General features: G+C 28.8%; 1 protein-coding gene across 1 annotated transcript in view; it reads right to left on the bottom strand.

Moving 5' to 3' along the window:
- LOC126741261 (neural-cadherin-like) overlaps positions 1-22,065 on the bottom strand; it is a 249,553-nt gene that overhangs the window by 65,265 nt on the left and 162,223 nt on the right. The window contains exons 10-17 of the mRNA XM_050447640.1: positions 17,960-18,220; positions 17,729-17,855; positions 15,764-15,973; positions 10,522-10,706; positions 6,038-6,193; positions 5,043-5,282; positions 2,264-2,350; positions 906-1,075 (exon numbers count right to left, since the gene is read on the bottom strand). Coding sequence (XP_050303597.1) covers positions 906-1,075; positions 2,264-2,350; positions 5,043-5,282; positions 6,038-6,193; positions 10,522-10,706; positions 15,764-15,973; positions 17,729-17,855; positions 17,960-18,220 — 1,436 coding nt within the window. The remainder of the gene's footprint in view (positions 1-905; positions 1,076-2,263; positions 2,351-5,042; positions 5,283-6,037; positions 6,194-10,521; positions 10,707-15,763; positions 15,974-17,728; positions 17,856-17,959; positions 18,221-22,065) is intronic.

Below are 22,065 nucleotides of genomic sequence, written 5' to 3'. Positions count from 1 at the left end.
TTATTACAATTTATTAGAGCTTTGCTATAGCATAAATGTTAAATAATGTACATAAATATTAAATACTAGACCAATTTTAATGAAAAAAACACAAACATTTAAGTGTCTTAAGATATATCCTTTCAATTTGAAGATACCTTATTCCAGTATAGAATACATGCTCTAAGTCAAATTGTTGCAAAGTTAAAGTCTGACAAAACAAAATTCTTAATATTCTTTTTATTCTTGACTTTCTAATGGTTTCCAATAACCTGTACAACATCCTAAAAACAAATACTAAAAATTCTTGTACTAAAGCACGTGAAATTGATTTCTAAAATTAAAAATAACCTTTAAAGGTCGAATTATATAATTGTTTAGTCCAAATATATACATGATCATTACATAAAAAATAATAATATTAACGCTAGAACAAACGTTGCTTTGAGAAATCCTATCAACAGGTATATAATAATTTACAAAATTAATATATTTTTTCCAAAAAAATATGAAAACGGCAAAAGAATTACAAATGGAGCAACAAAAAATAGTTTGCAAAAAGGTTTATTATTGTTACGTCAAAATATAAAAATTCAATGTCCTTTTCAAAATAAATAGAATCGTGACCATAATGAATTTTTTATTTTTAACGCTACTCAAAAACTTAAATTAAAATAAATTTCCCGTTATCGAAATCTCTATTTTTATAGTTTTTACATTTTCTGTCTAAAGACTAAAACAGTTTTACAGATATATTTGAAAATTAACGCACTCTCTATATGCCATTTATTTTACTTATTAAAGTTTTAGTAGGTTAGTTTAGTTGGTTTTTTTAGTTTCCTTTTACTTAATACATACAAGGACTAAAAAAATTACTTTTATATATAAAAGATAAATAATAAAATCATATACATGATGTTACTTACGCTGATGAACAGGAACATGATAAAGAAGATTTTAAATCACTGCATAGTCCACCATTATAACAGGGCGTATTTCGGCAATTTTCTTCTTTTGTAAAATTTCTTCCACCACAGGTACATTCTGCTTTGTTATCTACTCGTATACCTACTAAAGCCGTTTTGTTAGCATTTACCTATTTAAAAAAAAAACATAGTTTAAATATTATTAATATATAAATAAAAATATTAAAAATCTACATTATCTAAGTTCCGTAACACAATAATTTTTATAAAAAAATAATAATTCTCCTAGTATTTCTGCGACCTTTACTACAAACTATTATAGAGTTTTCATTTTAAATTAAAAACTAACTAACAGTGTTAGCCAACAAGTATAAATAAGTGCAAAATAGACTTCATTTTTTCAGTTAGCTAATTATCATATAGTCGCTCATCAGGGGTATAAGATAGAACGTGCAGTGAAAGATATTAAAACATTTTATTTAGACCTCCCAATATTCCTTAAGCTCTTGACTGTAGAAAAAAGGAAACTTGGGCAATATATTCTTGAAAAATTGCCGGCGTTTTATTTTTTGCCTTGTGGGGTAAACGTAAGGCTTTCACACAAATCAGGTTCGATGTCGGCAATTTCTCGTTTGATTTCCTGTTTGAGCTCTGTAAAAATATTTGAGTTGTTTTTCTTTGCTTATATACTACAAAAAAAAAAATTAAATGGTGTTAAATAACGACAACATGGGTGCAACGAATATAAACTTAATGCTAAAAAAGTGCGATATTCCTTTATATGAAACGAAATATTTAGATTTCAGGTCAAACATATCCTGACTTGTTTTCTTATTTTTATCTATAAATTATTAAATAAGAAGGATTTATTTAGATTTTCACAAGAAGTCAGCATTAGCAGCAATCGCTAAAAATTAAAAGGACCAACACGAAGAAGATAGATTTATGAAATATAAAAAAGGATGGTTCTCGACCATTACTTATTTCCATTATTTCCTTAAAACTATTAGTTTAACTATACCGTTATAGTTACATTACGTTATAGTTACTTATTAACCTTGTCCTCAAGGTTTATTATATCTCATTCTTAAAGACTAAATGTGTGGGGCTTTCTTTTTAATTATCAAGTGCCCCTCATACAAAAATTGACGTCTCTGAGAACTTTTGAAAAAAAAAAGAAAAAAAAATCCATATAAACTTGTTTCATTATGTGTATATGCGTCATAAATGATATCCATAATAGGCTTTAGCTATTACATCAAACACTGTCGTTAAGGCTGAATATATTAATAAACTGTTGGTATTTGAAGCCCCTTAACTGACAGAATAATTTATCGATCAAGCATAAATGTACTTACCATATAGGGAAGGGCGCTTATATCTAACGTGTTTGTGCAGGATCCGTCGCACACTTGGTTTTCGTAGAGGCACTCATCGATGCCTACCTAAAAGCGAAAGTATTTGAAAGGTAAAGATTGATTAAACTTTTACTTTACAAAAAACCTTGTTATTTGTATGAGGTGCAAAGCGCCTTTAGGTAACAATTATATATGCGTGTACTAACAAATCAGAAAAAAAATACTTAAGAATTATATCATATAATAATTCTTAATATGGTTTTGTACTAGAATTATTCATTTACAACTATTTTAATCTTATTTATGACTCAGTTTGTACTGTTTTTCTCAATTTATAATTCGATATTTCTTTGTAATTCACTAATATATAAATAACTTGACTCATAAATATAGTTAGGAACTTAAATCACTTTCGAAAAAAAACCATTTTCTTTGCATTCCAGGGGTTTATAAAATATTAAAAAGATACACTTTTCATATACAGAAACACGTGCTTAAAATATGTATTTTTTTTACTTAAAACCATCAAGTAAAGGAGCAAAAATATATGTTCTGAGTCCATATACTAACATGCATAACGAATTTCGCTGGGACGAGCACCGACTGAAAATCCGTATGTACTGTTACGGATTTGCATTCGACAAAAAAGCGGGGATCGTTAAGATGTCGCTGCTTTAAAGGCGAAGGGGTTTTTTTCAATTTAGTCTCGTCAGCTATTCGCAAAAGTCTTTTCTTTTCTAAAGTAGAACTAGAGTCATTCAAATTTAATGGCCGAAACGAACGGTGTCATAAAGTAATATTTTATGCCTTTAATATTTTTATATCTCCTTTTAATATTTTATATTGATCTTGAGTTTTGACAGAAAAATAGATATGGGTTTTGTCGTTATACAGTGTATCCAAGATAAGGCTGTCCATCATGAGGATGATGGAAAGTAAAAGACATAAACATGGAGTTGGTTAATTTAGAAAAAAGTTGCGCATTTTCAACCGTAACAATATGCCGTTTAGAAGCTTTTAAAATTCCAAGTAGTACTTTCCGTAGTACGGAGATATGCCTCAAAATTACGATGTCCTTTTTATTTTTTTATGACGTCATTTAAAGAGCTATGAAAAAGAAGAGACTTCTCATGGCCCCTTTTTATGCTCTACAAAACAGCTTTGAGAGGTTTTCCGTGATGAAATTTTTGTAGTGTAGTGGAGAGCCCGAGACTGTTATGCAGGAATTTTTGCGTTCTCTGTACATGGCCATTGAACGATAGCCCTGTATGTAAGGAGAGGTTTGATAATAGATGAGTAGATCCAGTAAAGGATTTTAGGATAGACGCCAGGTGTTACCGAAAGCGCTTCTGCAGGCCCATAGCACGCAATTAACCTTTTTAATGGAAGTGCACTCCACCTAGAGAGAGAGAGCAGGTGATGTGCTAAAGTTACCTCTCCTCGAAAATAGTAAAAACTCAACTTTTTTGGGGTTGATCCTGAGTTCAGAGGCACCATTTGTCCACTATACGCAGAGCTTTTATCATGTGGACCATCCCACAAAAATCATCAAATTGATATAAGAACTAATTATGTAGCTAAATTATGAAAAGTTTATTGCTAATATTATTTATAATATAAAAGCAATACTTTAGTGCAATACCGAACCATGTGGCTTGGTTCACTTTGGCTCTGATGGAAATTTAAAAAATTCGAAGCTGGTCCAATTGTGACGTAATTCTAAATCGTTTGTTTGTTTACGATCGTGCGTTTAAATATTTTTTAAGTTATTATTGCACAATTATTTAATAAAAAAATGGCATCAACTAGTCATCAACCTGCTTAAACTTTAATTTTTATAGTAGTAATTGGTACAAATTAAGGCTTTTATATATACACAAACAGCATATTAGTTCATAAAGGGTAAAATTGTTTTTATTTGAAGCATAATCTATTTTAATTAATAAAAATATGTCATTTAAATATTTTTTGACGTCACTGGTGATGATTCCTTGTATCGGTAGCATCAACAATGCGATCGAGCGGCGTTGCAATATTGTTACCCTTTTCTCTGATATACATTATCTACATTCATTTATCTTTGACTATTAACTTCTTTATAGAGTATCTTATCCTATTTTATTAAAAAAATGCCTCATATCTTATTAAAGAGGAATAGTAGTATTATTTTATGCCTGCCAACTCACGTTTTAAATTTGATTCTAAAAATTATTTAACATTTTCAAAAACTACTAAAGTGTTAAAATAATTTTTTTGCTTTTTAATATCCTGTATTATAGAATAATAAATAATGACAGAATTATATTTTTAGTGACCAAAGAAACTTTTTTAATTTTATTCGAAGAAATTCTTTTTTTTTTTTAATTTGATGTCTTTATTTCTAAAATGAGTTTTTCGGTATTTCTTGGCGTTAGAACTGTAAAAACCTAGATAAAATCCTTCACTGGTATCCCTAATACGAATACTTCTTCTATTTTTTGCCTATAGCCTGTTGTCCTAAGCATACATCATGAAAATCCTTAACACGGAAACATATATATTCCAAATTCCAGATTGTTTACTGGTTTACTGGATGTTGGAACCATAAAAAATGCAACGTCGGTTAAACTGAGGTAGAGTCCTAAAATTATGACATAATTTAAATTAATAGAGCAAGTTAATAACACAATTTAATGGCTTTTATTTTAGCCCTATAAGACGATGCTTTTATACTGATAGTTTGATAGTTCTGCCTTTAAGCGACCATCATCAAATTTTTTTGAAAAAAAAATTTACTTACCATTGTAATGTTTATTCCAATAGCCTTTTGTATCTCATCTCGATGCATCAAAATAATTCCGTTTAATTTAACGGGTTTAAAATAAAGGCCATCCTCTTGAGCAGAAAACCTTACATCAGTGACAGGAGGATCTTGTCTTCGTTGAAGTTGAACACTAAATATGTCAACATTTTTGCGATTAATATTCAGTAATTCCGCTATTTTATCTGTAAGTCTGTCCATTATAGATCTTGAACTTTTCTAAAAAAAAATAAATAAAACATAATAATATACAGTTAAATATATAATCAAAAATTTTTGAATTACACGGCAGAGTTTGTGAGGTACCCTAAGATTTAAAACTCCTTACGAGTTCCCGTTGGAAAACATTAACTTCAATTTGTTTTTTCGAAAATTGGCACTTCTTATAATAAGTTTTTATTGTGGTTTTGATCATTTGGCATGTAAATATTTTTCAAATGTCATGCCCTATATTATTTAGATCAGTTCTAAATCTGAATAAGGTATGATAAAAGAAAGCAAGATAGACGAAAAACAAAACTAAAAATAAAAATTCATCATTAAATAAGAGATTAAAAAGAAAACGGAATAAAAACTGTAAAACTGCATATAAAAATTGCACACGTCTTCCATTAAAAACAATTTTTATTTTTAATAGTAATATCTTTTTTCCCATTACTTGGAAATTAGTAAAAAAATTAAATTAAGCCTTTTCCATTTTTTGTTGCAAAATTTTTTAAATAAAACCCTATACTAAAGACATAGTATAGAAATACTGTGGGATGTCAACTTCCAAGCCTTCCAAATGCGATGAAATTTGGTTGGGATGAAAAGTATAGATACTGTCATTGTATACTAGGATGAAGTACTATGGTATATCGCGTATATATTATATTTTAACTTTTGACTCTATATATACTATAAATATAAAATTATTCGGTAAATAAAAAAACAATAAAATTTTTAAATTATATATATTAAAAAAAAAATCTTACCAGTAATTTATAGTTCCATTCTCGTATAAATTCTTCATCCGTTATTCCTGATATTCTAATAGAACCACTATTTATAACTGCTTTATATAATATTTCTTTAACGGTTACAGTAACATTTGCCGAAATATCTGCTTGTCCGTGTTTTCGATCGTATACCTAAAACATACTTAAGATTCAATTTTTAAATTATAAATACAATACAATACAATACAATCGCTTTTTTCTCAAAAAAATTATAAATTTTGTAGAAAAAGCTATTATAAATAAATAAATAAATAAACACATACAAGTAAACACATGAGTACACAAAAACAAAAACACAAGACATTTAGATTTTATACAAAATAGGTAACCTATTGTACATGGTCAAATTACTTATACAACTAAATATTTATAAAGTCAGAAGTTGATATTAAAAAGAATATAAAAAAAAAAACAAAAATGTAAATTAGGTAAAAGAAGTATACAAAATAAGTTGAAGTTAAATTACGACTATTATCACGATATAGTTAAAACTAATTCTAGGGATGGAGACTATAAAGTAAATAGGGCCAGTGTATGTGTGTGGTATTTAAAAGGAAAGATTAAAAAAGTCTTCTACAGTGTATAAAGCCTTTTCCAATAGTAAAGCTTTTAAGGCATGGCGAAAACAGGAAAACGTTGTCATAGATTTAATCGTAAAAGGAAGATGATTGTGCATTTTTTTTGCTCTATAGAGTATAGAATTTTTTACTAATTCCGACCGTGGGGTTGGCAGATAAATATCATGCTCTGCTTTTCTGAGTGGATAGTTGAGAAGGCCTCTTTGGAAATTCTGACACATGCTTTCGGATTAAGCAAACAGATTCAAATATGTTTCTTAAAGTATTCTTGGCAGTGAGCTGTACTGTCAAGTCCCAGTAAATAGCGTATCGCTCTCTTTTGCAACTTGAATACGCGCTCAAATTGAGTGGCACAGCATGAACCCCAGAATGGAATGGCGTAACCAAGAAGTGACTCAAAAAGGGCAAAATAAACTGATTTAGATGTTAAAAAGCTTAATTCTTTGGAAATAGATCTTATGGCAAAACATGCGCTGAGCTTAACTTTGTGGATAGGGTGTCGATATGAGATTCCCATTTTAGAGAGTTGTCTAAAATTAGTCCCAAGAACTTGACAGATTCAACAATATCCAAACTGGTATTTTGTAGAGTAAAAGGTTGAATGGTACTTTTATATGATACAACCTTGGTTTTAGAGATATTAAGGCATAGACGATTGGAATCGCACCAGGACTTAATGGTAAGTAAATCGTTAGATATAGTTGCATGCAGAGACGTGATATCTGGAGTGCTCCAAGTAAAGCTGGTATCGTCGGCGAACAGACAAATTTTGCCGCTGATATCTAGATTGGCCATGTCATTAATAAATAGGAGAAACAAAATAGCGCCCAAAACTGAACCTTGCGGCACACCACATTCAATTGGTTGGCATGAAGATGTTGTCGTATCAACCTTCACGAGTTGACTTCTGAAACTAAGATATGACTTAAACCATTTGAGAGAAGATCCTCTAAACTCATAGTGTTGCAGTTTGTTAATTAAAATATTATGATTAACACAATCGTATAGTAATATAATATGGTTAAAATTATGGTTGCATGTCATCCCCACAACACTACAATATACAATTATTTTATTTTCATATTAGAAGAATATCAAAATATTGACAACCCTATCTGCTTATTCACTTATATGGGCCGAGTTTAAAATTATGGTTTAATACTTGCGTTAAATAACTTTTATATAATATAAAGGAAAATTTTGTATAGTAGGGTTAATTGCGCAAATTTATATTTGGGATAATGTTAATTTGATTTTTATTCGTTTTTGTTCTGTTTAATAAATCTTATGTGACCAGGCTATTTTTTGGCACCAAAAAACGTCCACTGATAAAATGTGGATCCAGCAGTTAAGAATGCATGAACGACTTTCTAACAAGATAAGCAGAACGTTTTTGACCGTAAAAAGGTAAATGTATGTCGCAAATTTAAGGCCTAGCTTTTCCTACAGTTTTTATCGTTATCGTTTCGTAAAGATTATGCTAATACAAAACCATCCAAATATAGGCAATCGTCGCAAATGGTACACAAACAATTATACAGCTAGGAATTAATGCTATATTAAATAAAAATATTACTTTAAAGCATGCTCATGAAAAAATGATATTACTTCGATATTTTTTAGTGAAAAATTTCTGATTTTCGTTGCTTTTGCTTCAAACCACTACCTGTCCTTATTTGGTGGATAGCTAAATACCTGGCTCACAACTGCTGTACTCATTTATACTTAATTTTTAATTAAATCTACTGTTTTAAGTTTCTGGAAGAGTCTAGTCCAGTCTTTAGTAGGCTCTAATTTTTTTAATTGTAGGTGATGCCTAATTAACATCATTTGTAGCCCATAGTAGCCCAATACAATATTGAGCATTTTATCTAATACAGCTCTCAAACTAAAGCGTAAAAGCTAGCCACTGATTCTCAGTATAGAAGATACTTTGCTATACTGACTTAATTTTTTTTTTCACTTAAGAGTTAGACATCTAAAATTCATTTTCTGCTGTTTCTTTTGGTCCATTTTATAACCTGATTTTTTCCCTTAACCTCCTAGATTACTTATTGCTGAGACGCCTTTACCTTCCTTAATCGATTACCCTGTATACACAAAAACAGGTAAACAACAAACCTCATTGTTGTTTTTGAAAAGGAAAATTTTATAGGGTTATTTAAATAATATCTACAATAATGTACGTATTAGTAATAAGAAAAAACGCAAAACAACTGCAAAAATAACTAGTTAAACCGAGGATGACTAATTTCCAATTAAGTTGTTATCCATAACAGCAAAAACAGAAACGAAGCAAATAATTCTCCATTAAAATGAAAAGACACCATTCATTTTTTCTTTAGATTTTCGAGCTTCTTAATTTAATATGTCTTCTTATTTATACGCTGTTATTTACACAATCAAAACTTTAATTGTGTTTTACTTTAGTGTATGTAATCTTGTAAAGCGAAATGAAAATAAATAATAATTTATTATGTCATATTTTATAAATTGAAGGTAACGTAAAACTTTTACTCCTATACAAAATTTAAAGGATTTTCTAGGTTTATTTAGAACTACATGCTAAATATCACGTCATATTTTAATCATACACAAACATACACCCTGAAAAGAGCTAATACAGGCGCATTGTCATCTCTGTTTAATTTCGCATAGCGAGTGATGAGTACGAGGAGCAAATTAAATCTACATATGTTTTTTGTTTCATACACAAAACATTCTAATGACAATCCTCTGCTTCGTTCTGCGAATTTTCAATGCAAAATTTAGCTTGCTTTCGGCCTGCTTAATAAATGTTTGTATAATTGGTTTTTGTTTAACTTTAATAAACATAATAATATCGGTTATTCTATACCGATATAACCGATAAAATTATTATTTATTTATTTTATAAATGAAGAAATAATTTAATAATTAATATAGTTTGTAGGCTTGTCTTTTAATTTTATAATATCGAATCTTACTTTAAACTTCTAATGAACTAAAAGCTGTTGATTTGATTTGCAAAACACTTCTCCCAATAAAATTATTAGTACATATAAATTAGTATAATATTTTTTTCCAAATAATTTTTTACCTGAGGGTATCTCAAAAAAGCAAACTGCTTATAACTTAAGAACTTCAGACATAGAAGCTTTATGCAATAAACAAGATCTCTGTTAAACTGTTAGAAAATACTTGATAAATGTTTCACAAGATATTGGCAAAAATAATAATGAATTCGGATATTATTATTCTCATGAGATTCGGATTAAGTATAATTTTATTGTATACATACTGTTTTGACTGGCTAGATTGCTTATCATATGCTTAATAAAAAATCAATTAGAATTTATATTTTGTTTTCTCTTAATCTAAGAAAAAATAGTGGATTCTTATCCAATAGAATAGAAATTAATCGAAATCTATTGTATTTTATCATCATTGTTTATTTAATTTTATTCATTGTACTTAAGGACTAATTAATAACTGTTTATCTAAATGCCCATTTTTTAAAAAATAAAAAAGAAAATGCTAAATTAGACCGCTTCCACATAAACGTCATTTGAGGCAATTTAAAATATTACAGTCAGGGCTGAATTGAATGCTAATAACATTTTCAATTTGTCTTAAAGAAAACGGGAATTTTCGCAACTGCACGTCGCTAAACTAAATTGTCTGTATTTTTCACAAAACCTTATTTTTGTTTATTTTAGAAAAGGAACTCATTGAAATATATAACTGCAGCATTTGTACCATTTATTTTATCACTTATTAGTTAGAGCTCATTATTTAAAGCAATATATTGAATAAAGCACCTAAAATATAAATGCCTACATCAATTTTTTTTAAAAGAACAGGGCTATTTATTGTCAAACGCTATATAAACAATAATCTTACCTTAAATTTTAAATTATAAACTCCATATTTAGTTCCGTGTCGAATTGAAATCATCCCCGTATCTTCCTGTAGTTTAAATCTTGGATGTTCCAAGTTATTCTCCCAATAGAACTTCTTATCTGGCAGGTCCCAGTCATCCAAATCGTAAACGTAAACCCGCCCTATTTCCGTTTCCGGAGATTGACCTTAAGGTAAGGATATTTATATTATTGTAATAGGTATAGTATTTGCATGCAAACTAAAGATAACTTGACCAAAGGCTTGGACTCTAGATCTAATAATATGGATATAATGATTTATTAAATTGAAATGAATTAAAGCGGAATTCAATTATTACACAGCTGCGAAAAATTTAATTGTATGACAAGAATATTTTATTATTTGATAATATCTATTAAATTAATGTGAATTTAGGAGTATACCGACATTGTTTTTACATACGGGGTTTGTAGTGATAGTGCTCCTTCTGTTTCCAAAAAAATGTTCATACCTTAAAGAACACGATACATTTACAAATGCATGGTTTACATGTAAAAGAAAATATAATAAATATAGTTAAAAACATTCCTGAAATCAAAACTAAAAGAGTGTTCATTAGATGTACCTTATGTTACGGTTTGCTACTACTACTATTTTAGACTTAATTGACATCACATCCAATAAGTCCAAAGAGTAGAACCTGTGAACGAAACTCAAAGAATAAATTTAAGCTGGTTATCTAAAATTAAAGTATATTAGGCACTGTTTATTAATGCATGAGGCTCAATTGACAAGAAATGGAATGTGCCATTACATAAGAAATGGCAATACTTATGTTATGGACGAATCAATGACAATTTGCCAAATATGTGGATAAGCAGGCGCAGTATTAATCAATTGGCTTCACGACCGCCTGATTTTACTCCTGTCGACTATTATTTTGCGCAAATATTATGAGGTAGAAGTAGTTTTTTTATGTGAATAGAGAATGCTTATAATGAATTAAAAAATAACCCAAAGTTGTGGTGGAAAAGGTGGATATTTATAGCTGTTGAGTGTAAATAGATCGTACGATTTTAAACCTAACTATTAGCTAATGCTTAAATCGCTTGCATGTTTTAATATAAAATCATTAATAAAATAATTACACATTTTTTTTTACAGACAGGCATTTTTAAGTATAATAAACAGGCTATATTTTTTATTTGATAAATATAAATACCTTACCTTAATTTGAAGTCGGTATTTTTATCTTAGTAAAAAAGTGCCGATGGTCTTGATCTATCTTAAATTATTGATACTAAATCTAGAATCCATTTTTCTTACAATATATTTCATATTTTTGCCTAACCACTGTGTAGTTCGGTTATAAAGGGCGATAGACCCTTAAATTATATTTTTTTGACACCCTCTGAATAACTTCTGCTTTTGCCTAAACTATGGCCCTTTCTTAATAAAACATTTTATGGTGCTATAATTTGATTTATTTTCAGATATAATATATTAAGAATGTCTTAAACCAACTTTTCTCTACTTTAAGCCATTTCCATTTTATATCCAAAGACAAGCAAAATAATTGACTCTAGTTAAAAAAAATAAAGTTAAGGAAACTAAGTTATCGATACAATGACAAAAGTCTACCGGAATAAGATTTGTAATAATAAAAAAGTACATTGATGAAATACAACCTCACAATATATTTTATTTCTCTCAACTATAAATTTATTAATATACGGGCCGGGTAATTATTAAGTCAATAGTAATGAAGATAATTTTTTTTAAATATTTTTATTACTTTTTTTACCAATGAATATAGTATGCGTTAAAGATTAATCTAAAAAAGATAAAAATATTATAGGGGAGGATGGGGCAAGTGAGACACCTCAAGGCTCTGCGGCGTATAACTTACTAAGTTTTAGAAATAAAAAAACTTTCATCGTTTGTAACACGAGTTTAATTGGTTTCAAACTAACATAACCTTAAAAATAAACTAAACATTAACTCTTTGGAAAAATATCAAACTTCAAACAAAAAAACAAAAAAACAAAAATGACTCTCTTACCCCAAGTTATAGGGTCAGTGAGTCACCCACATGGGGCAAGTGAGTCCGAATGCTAATTTATCAACGACAATTGTCACAAACATAATTATTAGTACCTGGCTCATTATCGGAACAATCCTCATGTAACCAGGCACCACATTGCATGCACATTATCCATTCTTCAATACAAGTGTCTTCGTAGGTCTCATGTTGTATGTTTCTCTTCTGCTCTTGATGTGGCACTTTGCTTCTTTTGCTTAGAAATTCCTTCTTTTCATTTTTTTCCATTACTAGTACTCATCCCTGCTTTGTCGTCTAGTTTCTTTTTTACTTGCTTAGCTTTCACTGGTTTTAATTTTTCTTCCAATTGATCTTTGTAAGAAGAACTGATTATTATTTTAGATCCTTCTATGCGCCTAGATTTGGTTTGGCATTTTCTTTCTTTTGAGAAGGTTTTGGAAGTGGGCTTAAAGTTGAAACTGAAACATAACTACATGATGGTTATTAATTATTTAGAATAACTAATAATGACTAATTCTTTAGAAGTGCTCTGGATATCATCTTTTCTCAACAAGACTTCATCACTTATTACGGGACCCTCGACGGGATTAATGTTTTCTGTCCTACATTCCTTTTGAAGAATGTTCTCGGCTGCCGCAACGTCACTGTCTTAAAACACATCCGGATTATATGGGTAGATTCCTGTTTTTTTAAAACCCTTAATAATATTTATTGGTGTAAAAGCCTTAATAAGCGCATTTTTAATAATAGGAGCTATATCATATTCTGTGATCCTAGAGCCTGGATGATTTGTAAGCCAAGGATCCATTTCTCCTGCCAGATAGGTTTTAAATGGTCCAAAGACACTTACGTCCAGCGGTTGCAATTTATTTGATGTGTGAGGAGGTAAGGTTATAACAGAAACTCCTGATTTTCTAGCCAGGTTTACTAAATTAATGGACTTATGACTTGAATGTTCATCTAGTATCAGTAGACTTGGACAATCTGTTGTTGTTTTGGTGCAGCCTATAAAATAATTTAAAAATTTAATAAATAGGTCAGCATCGATCCAGCCTGATGGAGCAGGAAATCCTACTGCTCCAGGAAATGAACCGCTCAAAAAATCAGGATTCATTCGAACACGAGGGAAGACCATAAATGGTGGAATAAACGTACCTATAGCGGTGACATAAGCTAATAAAGTTGTGTTTTTTCCTCTCTCTAAAGAAGTTAATCTTCACACTTGCTTTCTTCCCTTTTCAGCTAAAATTTTTCCCGGTTTTTGAACGCAGCTAATCCCCGTCTCATCACAGTTAAAAATCCAATGCAGCGGAAAATTAAACTTGTCCAAGGTCTTTTTGAAGTTTTGAAAAAAATCATTAACCTTAAATTTAGAAAATCCTGTTACTCTTGCAATGCTGGTTGCTTCAGGTCATCGAATGGAGACGATTTTCTGACGATTTAAAAATGAGCTCACCCAGTCTTTTCCTGCAAGTTTTCGATCTTTATTAAAAGGATGAATTATTTGATTGGCTTCAGCAAATTGAAATGCAATCCTTCGAAGATCTGTGGTCGAAAGTCCATAAAACAGTTTTTCCAACAAAATTATGTGTTCACATAATTCCTTTTCCATTTTTTCAGTGAATACGGGTTTGAACCTGCCGTGGTTTACAAGTAGAGTGAGCTGTCGACGCTTCAATCGTGATTGTAAGATGGTTCTCGGAATACTAAAAACCACACTAGCTTTTTTAATTGACATTTCTTTATTTTGAATCGCTTCTAAGGCACCACGAATGGCATCTTCTGAGGATGATCCTTTTTGGGTTTTGCGCACGTAGTTATGCACCATTTTTCCTCTGCAATATATAAAATATATTTATAAGAACTTTTTATACTACAGTGGGGTACAATCGTTCTTAAGATATAAAAATTTAAATCTTGAAAAGACAGATAAATGTGGCAACGTTCTAAGCATAACGCGGTATTAAGCAAATATAAGGTTATGGTATGCACTTCATACAATATTAAGAAAATTTAAATTGGGGAAAATCCTTATTGAATTCGCTTAAAATATTATAAAACAACAATTAATTTTTACCTTAATTTTAGTAATTTTCAGCTAAATGCTTAAGGACACAATACACGCTAATAGACATGTACACTACACTGATCATTGTCGTGCTATGATGCCGGTTGATGTCGAGCAACTTCTAGAAACGCTTCCCTATGATTTCCCGTGCTTTCCCCCTATGATTCACTTGCCCCACTCTCCCCTATACAAAAAATATACGATAAAAATACTTAAAACTAATGCCGAGCAAAATTTAAAAAAAACTGTGGCACTACAACTAAAGACTAAACTAGTATATAGGGTGTCTCGGATTAAGTCGGCACTATTGGTTTTTTTGTTAATATTTAAGATGATTGAAATGGTAAAAACAGGAGACAAATTGAATTGCGTTTTCGAAAAAATGTAAAAAAAATTACTTTTGCTAAATGGAATGCCCTGTATATTTTTCCATAAATTAAAAAATTTTAATTTTTTCTTGATAAAAAAGTATTTTAAACTAACAGTTTAAACCTAAAAAAACATAATATTATCGAAAAAAAATTTTTTTTTTAAGTTAACCTACAAGCCATAATATCTAAATAAATCTTACATAACATGAGTTTAGGACAACAATATAGATTTTACTTGATGTATTTAAATTGCTAAGCCCATAAATTCCTTTCATCTTCAATTTAAAATAAATCATCATTATTGCGGACGAAAACGGGATAAGGTAAAGCACTTTTTAACAATAGAAATGCTAATGTTGCAACTGGGACCCACTGTAATACTTTTCCCGAAAGACATTTCAACTTTTCTTATTTCTACAGTAGACGAATTGGACTAAATTCAATTCTTGGTAATCAATAATAAATGACTACAAATTTATTTAAATAGTTAAGGTTATAAAAAGTAAATTCATCCAAAAAGTACTAGTACATAATTGTATAATTGTTTTCGCTTTTTCGTACGTAATGTTTTCTTTATCTCTTTTTCAAAATACTTATAAATTAAAATTAAATATGTAATTAATATAGAAAATTTCTTGCCATAAAACCAAAGGCATATATTGACTATATTTGCTAGAAGACTGTTTACATTATGATAAAGTCTTATTTGTTTTATTTTAAACGCAAATAAATTACGCAATGCACAATAATAATAAAGCTCACCTTCGTAATTATACACAAAAATATTCTTCGATCCTGGTTGCATTTTATGATCGTTGATGTCACCAATAATAACGGTTATTGTGCTTGTACCAGTCATTGCAGGATTACCACTATCCTTAATGGCAATGGGAATATGATATTCCTTTTGATCTTCTCGATCAAACTGTCTTAAGGTTGTAATTATCGCCATATCATCCTTATTTGTGCTCTCTAAAACAAATTTAATAAACATAATGTACATTTTTAAGTACTAACAGAAAAGAACTACAGGGCAGAAAATGGTATTCCCGAGCTAAACATTTCCAGTATGATATTTTACTTTTATATTTACATTCAGAAGGTTTAATTACTATTTTCAAAGATAACGTGTGTTTTTTATATAATTAACCACAAATATAATTTCTGCTAGTAGTATTTATAAAAAAAAATATAAAATATTGAGGAAGCACTTAAAAACAATATAGAAGTATTAATATACTTGATATATGTATCATGTATACCATTATCACTATAAATCTTACTGTAACCATGACCAACAAAATGTGACAAAATATAATATTGTATTAAAAAGGTTTGAAAAGTATGGCTAGTAGATTTTGTGGCCATCGTATAAAAATAAGCTTCCTATGAACCTACTGATGGCTTTTTAAAGGACAAATTAAGAAAACTTAAACGTATTTAGTTCATCATATACTAGACGTTAAAAAAAACTTTATTTAGCTTTGTGGTTATTATATGTTAATATGATTCAAAAATATCAACTGTGATTATTGTTGATACCCTAACTAAAATAAAAATTGCGTTAGTTAATAGTGCTGTGTTTGAAAAATCTAAATTTATCAGTAAAGACGATTAACCGATTTAAGTTTCTATTATTATTTATTTTATTTTCTGAAGTCCCAATTTGTATATTCTTTTTATCTTGAAAAATATTTCGGAACAAATACATATAGACACAAGAGACTTAATTATATAATGATCGTAATGGAATGATGGCGTATTGTTGAAAATCGGCAAGAATATTTGTGTAGTATTAAGTTATATACAGGTTGGAGAATCGATCATTAGGCATAGATAATAAATGCAAAATATAATACATATACGCAAAATATAACGCAAAACTTCAGACATTTTTAAAATATTTTTGTGATGCCCAGCTTTACATACATCAGTGTACAAAGCACATAGAATCTCAGTCTCAAAGTGCCTATTAAGCTGTATATTGCTTGATAAAAATTAAAGCCTTAAACTAATTAAATAAAATATAAACTCTAATAAAAACTTTGCTAGGAAACATATCCACATAGCTAAGATCGGCTTAGGCTCTTTTAAATTTATGGACAGATTAATAAAAATGAAAGGTGAGTACACAGGTCTAAGGAGTTAAATAAGTCCTCAGTTACAATTTATTTTTTAAAAGCTGTATCTGCTAAAGACAATGAAAGTTATTTACCTGAAACCTGATTTGTTTTACTTTATCACTTTTGCTATTCCTTATAGGTACATTAAATGATTCTATAAAAAAAGGTCCAGTATTGGTTCCTTTAATAAAAAAAAAACCTATACAACTAAAAAAGCCTAAATTTAGGTCTAATTAGTTCTTTTACCTAACCTGTACAGTAAATGTATTTTACATAATTTTATCCAAAAAATTAACTATAAAATATTAAATTTTAATATAAATGTTAAAACGCTGATTTTAATATGAGTTGGATGACCTATTATTTTATCGTTATTAATCGTTAAGTACAATGCTGTAATGAAATAATGTTTAATTTAGAATAAGGAAAATTAAACTATATAAAACCAATCCTGAATCTCCATCAATCTGTCAACAACAAACGAAAATCTTAAAATCGTTCAAATCAATATAAACTAAAAGTTACCAAGCGTTGTTGCACATAGCTGTATCACCAAATATTTTAAAATTTGGTAGTAAGAGTATATATCGTATATAGAACTTACTTTGACCTTGCTCGATTCTAAAACTGTCTTTTACAAATTTGCTAGCACTAGGATCTATTTTAAACTGGAAAGGTGGGCCGTTATGTTTTTTTGGATCATCATCATCCGTTGCAAATATTTCAACAACCTAAAATCATTACAAAATAGGTAAAATCTTGTGATCTCTGTAAATATCTCTTAAGAGTTTTATATTAATCCGTGCTGGAAGCATAATCTATAAATTATTATTACCTTCTTAATTTTTGCATGTTCTACGATAACAGGCTTGTAATCTTTAAGTAATCTTGGAGCATTATCATTTACGTCCTCTACTATTACAGTTAAAGTTGCCGTAGCAGTTCTTGCCAGATTTCCATCGTCTATTGCCAAAATTTTGATTACGTGTTGTTCCATTTTTTCTCTGTCTAAAGGTCTCTGAATGCTAACAATTCCTTCCTGATTTATGGCAAATTGTCTTTCGCGATCTGACTTTCGGTCAATTAAGTATGAAACCTGAAAACAATATATTGTTTTAATTCAATATACGTTATTAATTATTTATTCACGATACAGTTCATAAATCTGCAATTATGGTTTGTTATGTTACTCGGTGCATCATTGCAAGACATATTTGCCAGGGAACCTTAGATTTTAAGAAAAATCAGAATTTTTTTTTTGTTATATAGAGCGACATCTTTTGACTCCAAAGATAGAACCCATATTTACTCAAATTCAATGAATTATAAAATAAGACACAAATGAAATAACGAACAATAAAAAACACTTAAGTAACATAAATAAAAAAGAAGTTTAGAACACTATATACAATAAGAGCCTATATCCTATATTATTTAACCTAAAACCTGTTTTGCTTTTTTTCCTCTATAAAGAATTGATAAGAAGATTAGCTGCTAAAAAAAACATTGTCTCACAGCTATTATTTATATTCATCTCCCAAGATAGATTGTTAAAAAAAAATAAAAAACACGATTACCCTATAAATCCTTGTAATTATTATGGTTTCACAATTATTAACGAAGACGATCTACCATAAATGTAGTATATGCAGTTAGTCTATGCCAGAATGTATAATTTTATTTCTGTTTTTGTGTATATTTTGTGAGTCTTGAGGATCATCTTATAGAGATTAAAACTGACAAAAATATATAAATTGATCGTCTGAAGTAGCTTAGAACAATGTAGCACATAATAAGGGATTAGCTAGAGGTAAGAGAGTGATTGACAGAACTAATAAATACAAAATAGACTTTCTGCTAATTTATATCGTGTTTTTTTTTATAAATAATATATTAACCGTAGTTTGTTTTAAAATGAAACCGCTGTATATAGACTGACCATTGTTTAATAAATAGGACTATTATCTCAAGAGTTGTCAGTGGTGAGTAGGCATATGGTGCAATGAATAAAGCCGTCAAACATAACTGCGATAGTATAATAATACGATTCAATAAATGTTTGAAATTATTGTGGCAGTGTTAAGAAGAATTATAAGCTAAAATGAGTAACTTACTAATAATAAACTGGTATATTGTCATAGAAAAAATCTTCTAATTTGGTTATTTATTAAATATATAAATTCATTTGCACATAATATTTGTCTATATTTTTGATAACAATTTTATTTAAAACCTTTTTGTACTCATATGACTATGGATACCTTAATTTGTATAGTTTGACCTATATTGGTAGAGTAGGGAAAGAAGGATACTACACAAGAGGTAAGTAGTAAAAATGGTCCGACTAAAAGTTAAATTAATTATAAAAAATTAAAACAAAATATGGCAAATAAACATATGTTAATAAAATAACAATAGTTAAGTTGGTCAGATTATACTTGAAAAATATCAGTTTATCCCCATCCTCTTTTAATTAGCGGAATAAGATAGGGATATATGTATACATGAGAATTCAACTTCTCCCCCTATTTTCTATATAATTTTTTCATTTTACTAATAGTGTCTGGATTGTCTGGAAATTATTTTTCTCAAGTTTAAATGGTCATACTATATCTTAAAAATATCACTTTATTCCCATCCTCTTCTAATTAACGGACTAAGATAAGGATATATAAATAGGATAACAATTTTTCCCCTATTTCATATATCATTTTCTCATTTTGGTAATAGTGTCTGAATCGTCTGGAAATAGTGTTTTTCGGGTTTAACTGGTCAGATTATACCTAAAAAATATCCTTTATTTCCATTGTCTTTTAATTGTAGGACTGAGATAGGGATATGAAAATGAGGATTTAACTTTTTCCCCTATTTTTTATATAATTTTTTCATTTTAATAATAGTGCCCGGATCGTCTGAAAATTGTATTTTTTAGGTTTAGTTAGTCAAATTATACCTAAAAAATATATGAGAATTCAACTATACCCCTATAATTTTTTCTATTAATTTTTAAGTATTTATTTATAAAAAACCTTTTTGCAATCAGTAGGGAGAGGAGGATACACAAAAAGTAAATAGTAAAAATATTCTAACTACGTTTTAATTAATTATAAGAAATTTAAACGAAAATTGATAAACGAACATCGAATCGTCAGAAGACAGCTTGTTTAATTTTAGATATAACAAAAATACAATTATAAGTACAAAACTAATAAGTATAAAATTAAATCTAAAACATTGTATAATACCTGTACCTGTAATGACGTACTTTATTAACTTTTGTTTTAGTATTGGTACGTTTCCGAATACTTTAAAGTCAGATGAAATAGAATCACTCCTTAAGAAAGGATCTTAAATCCCTGTAAACAATAATTGTAGACTGATTTCGTTGCTATTAATCATTCTAAAACGCTGATTAAATCTGGGCTAAAGTACTTTTTAAATAAACATAAAATCTTACCAGCTTAGTTACTTTATTACATTTTCCTCAAAGCGATGCTGTGTTAATAGTTGAGATAGGTCGAGCCTATGACTATGAATAAGATATTAAGAAAACTTGCAAATATTGTTTTTAGTAGAATATTATAGAAGGTTTACTTGTTAATTGAATATAGTAAAAAACAACATAAATAAAAATAATTTCAAATAACCAAAAGGGTTTTTAAAACTCCAATTACCAATTTGTTTTTCTTGCCTATATATGGTATTATTTATATGAACTTGTGCATCCTGAACTGCTTTTAATATTGATGAATACCATGTAGATTATTCCACTATTAAACCAATAAAAGTCTAGATTTATTAACAGATTGATTATTCTACTTACTGTAGAAATTCATCTCTGCTTTATTAAAAAAAAATAGATATATGTTTAATTATCTCTCTTTTGATATTTGTTAGTAATAATTGTAATGTCGATGCTGAAATAAATATAAAAATAAGTAATAGTATAGGACATTTTTCAATGTCATAGAACATTGCTGATATACAGTTTAAGTTAATTTTTTTAAAGGAAATTAAAAAGCATTTAATCGAAACACTCGACATTTTGGTTTATTTATTCTTTAATAATAAAATAAGGGTCCATCAACTTGTCTCTAGTAATTCTACACTATTCATTTTGTAGAATCACCATCCCACTGATGCTCTACTTCGCTTAACCACCGTAGATTCTCAACAATACAATAGTGCTGCATCAACTGTTGCTAATAAGAGATATCGAAATTTTTTTACCAGTAACAGTGGCTCGTCGTTTGCTTTTATTCTGATGCACACTTTAATTTTCTATAAATTCCTTTAAAATATGGAAAAAATAAGCTTGCAATATAGGAATGCTTTAGCACTTGACACTAACTATATTCCTCTGACATTCCCTATAAAGTAATATCATTTATTCAAAGGTAAAAAATATTGTTATGTACACATAACTACCAGATATTTACTGTTTCAGACATTTTCTCTTAAAACTTAAAATTTACTCCACAAATTTAAAAAATTGATACGACTTTTAATGGTTTTTAATAGACTATTCAAAATTCATTCTGTTGATTACCACTTTTGAATGTTATTCTATAAAATATACAATAAATATATTTAGCATATCTAAAATTCTTCACGAGGAAACGACAAGAAAAAAACATAAAGAATCTAATATGGAAATAAATTCAGTGATTAATGGACTAAAAATTTAATCCTACAAGTGAAAATATAAACGGAGGCGTTAGCAAAGGTCCAAATGAACTTGCGAAATAAAAAACTGAACTTATTAGCAAATTTAAACTGTAAAATAAAAGCAAAAAAAAATTAATTTAAATTGTATGTGTAATTTAATTAGTTCTAAAATTTTACAACTATATATTAATACGATATTGGATTTAAACTATTTTTTTTCTTCTTAAGCCAGATTAAACAAATTTAAATCATAATAACAAAACTACTAAACAC

Source organism: Anthonomus grandis, chromosome 10, assembly GCF_022605725.1.
Source record: "Anthonomus grandis grandis chromosome 10, icAntGran1.3, whole genome shotgun sequence".
In the NCBI taxonomy this organism is placed as follows: Eukaryota; Metazoa; Arthropoda; class Insecta; order Coleoptera; family Curculionidae; genus Anthonomus; species Anthonomus grandis.
The sequence above is the reverse complement of the archived record's forward strand: the minus strand, read 5'-3'. Positions and strand labels throughout refer to the sequence as shown.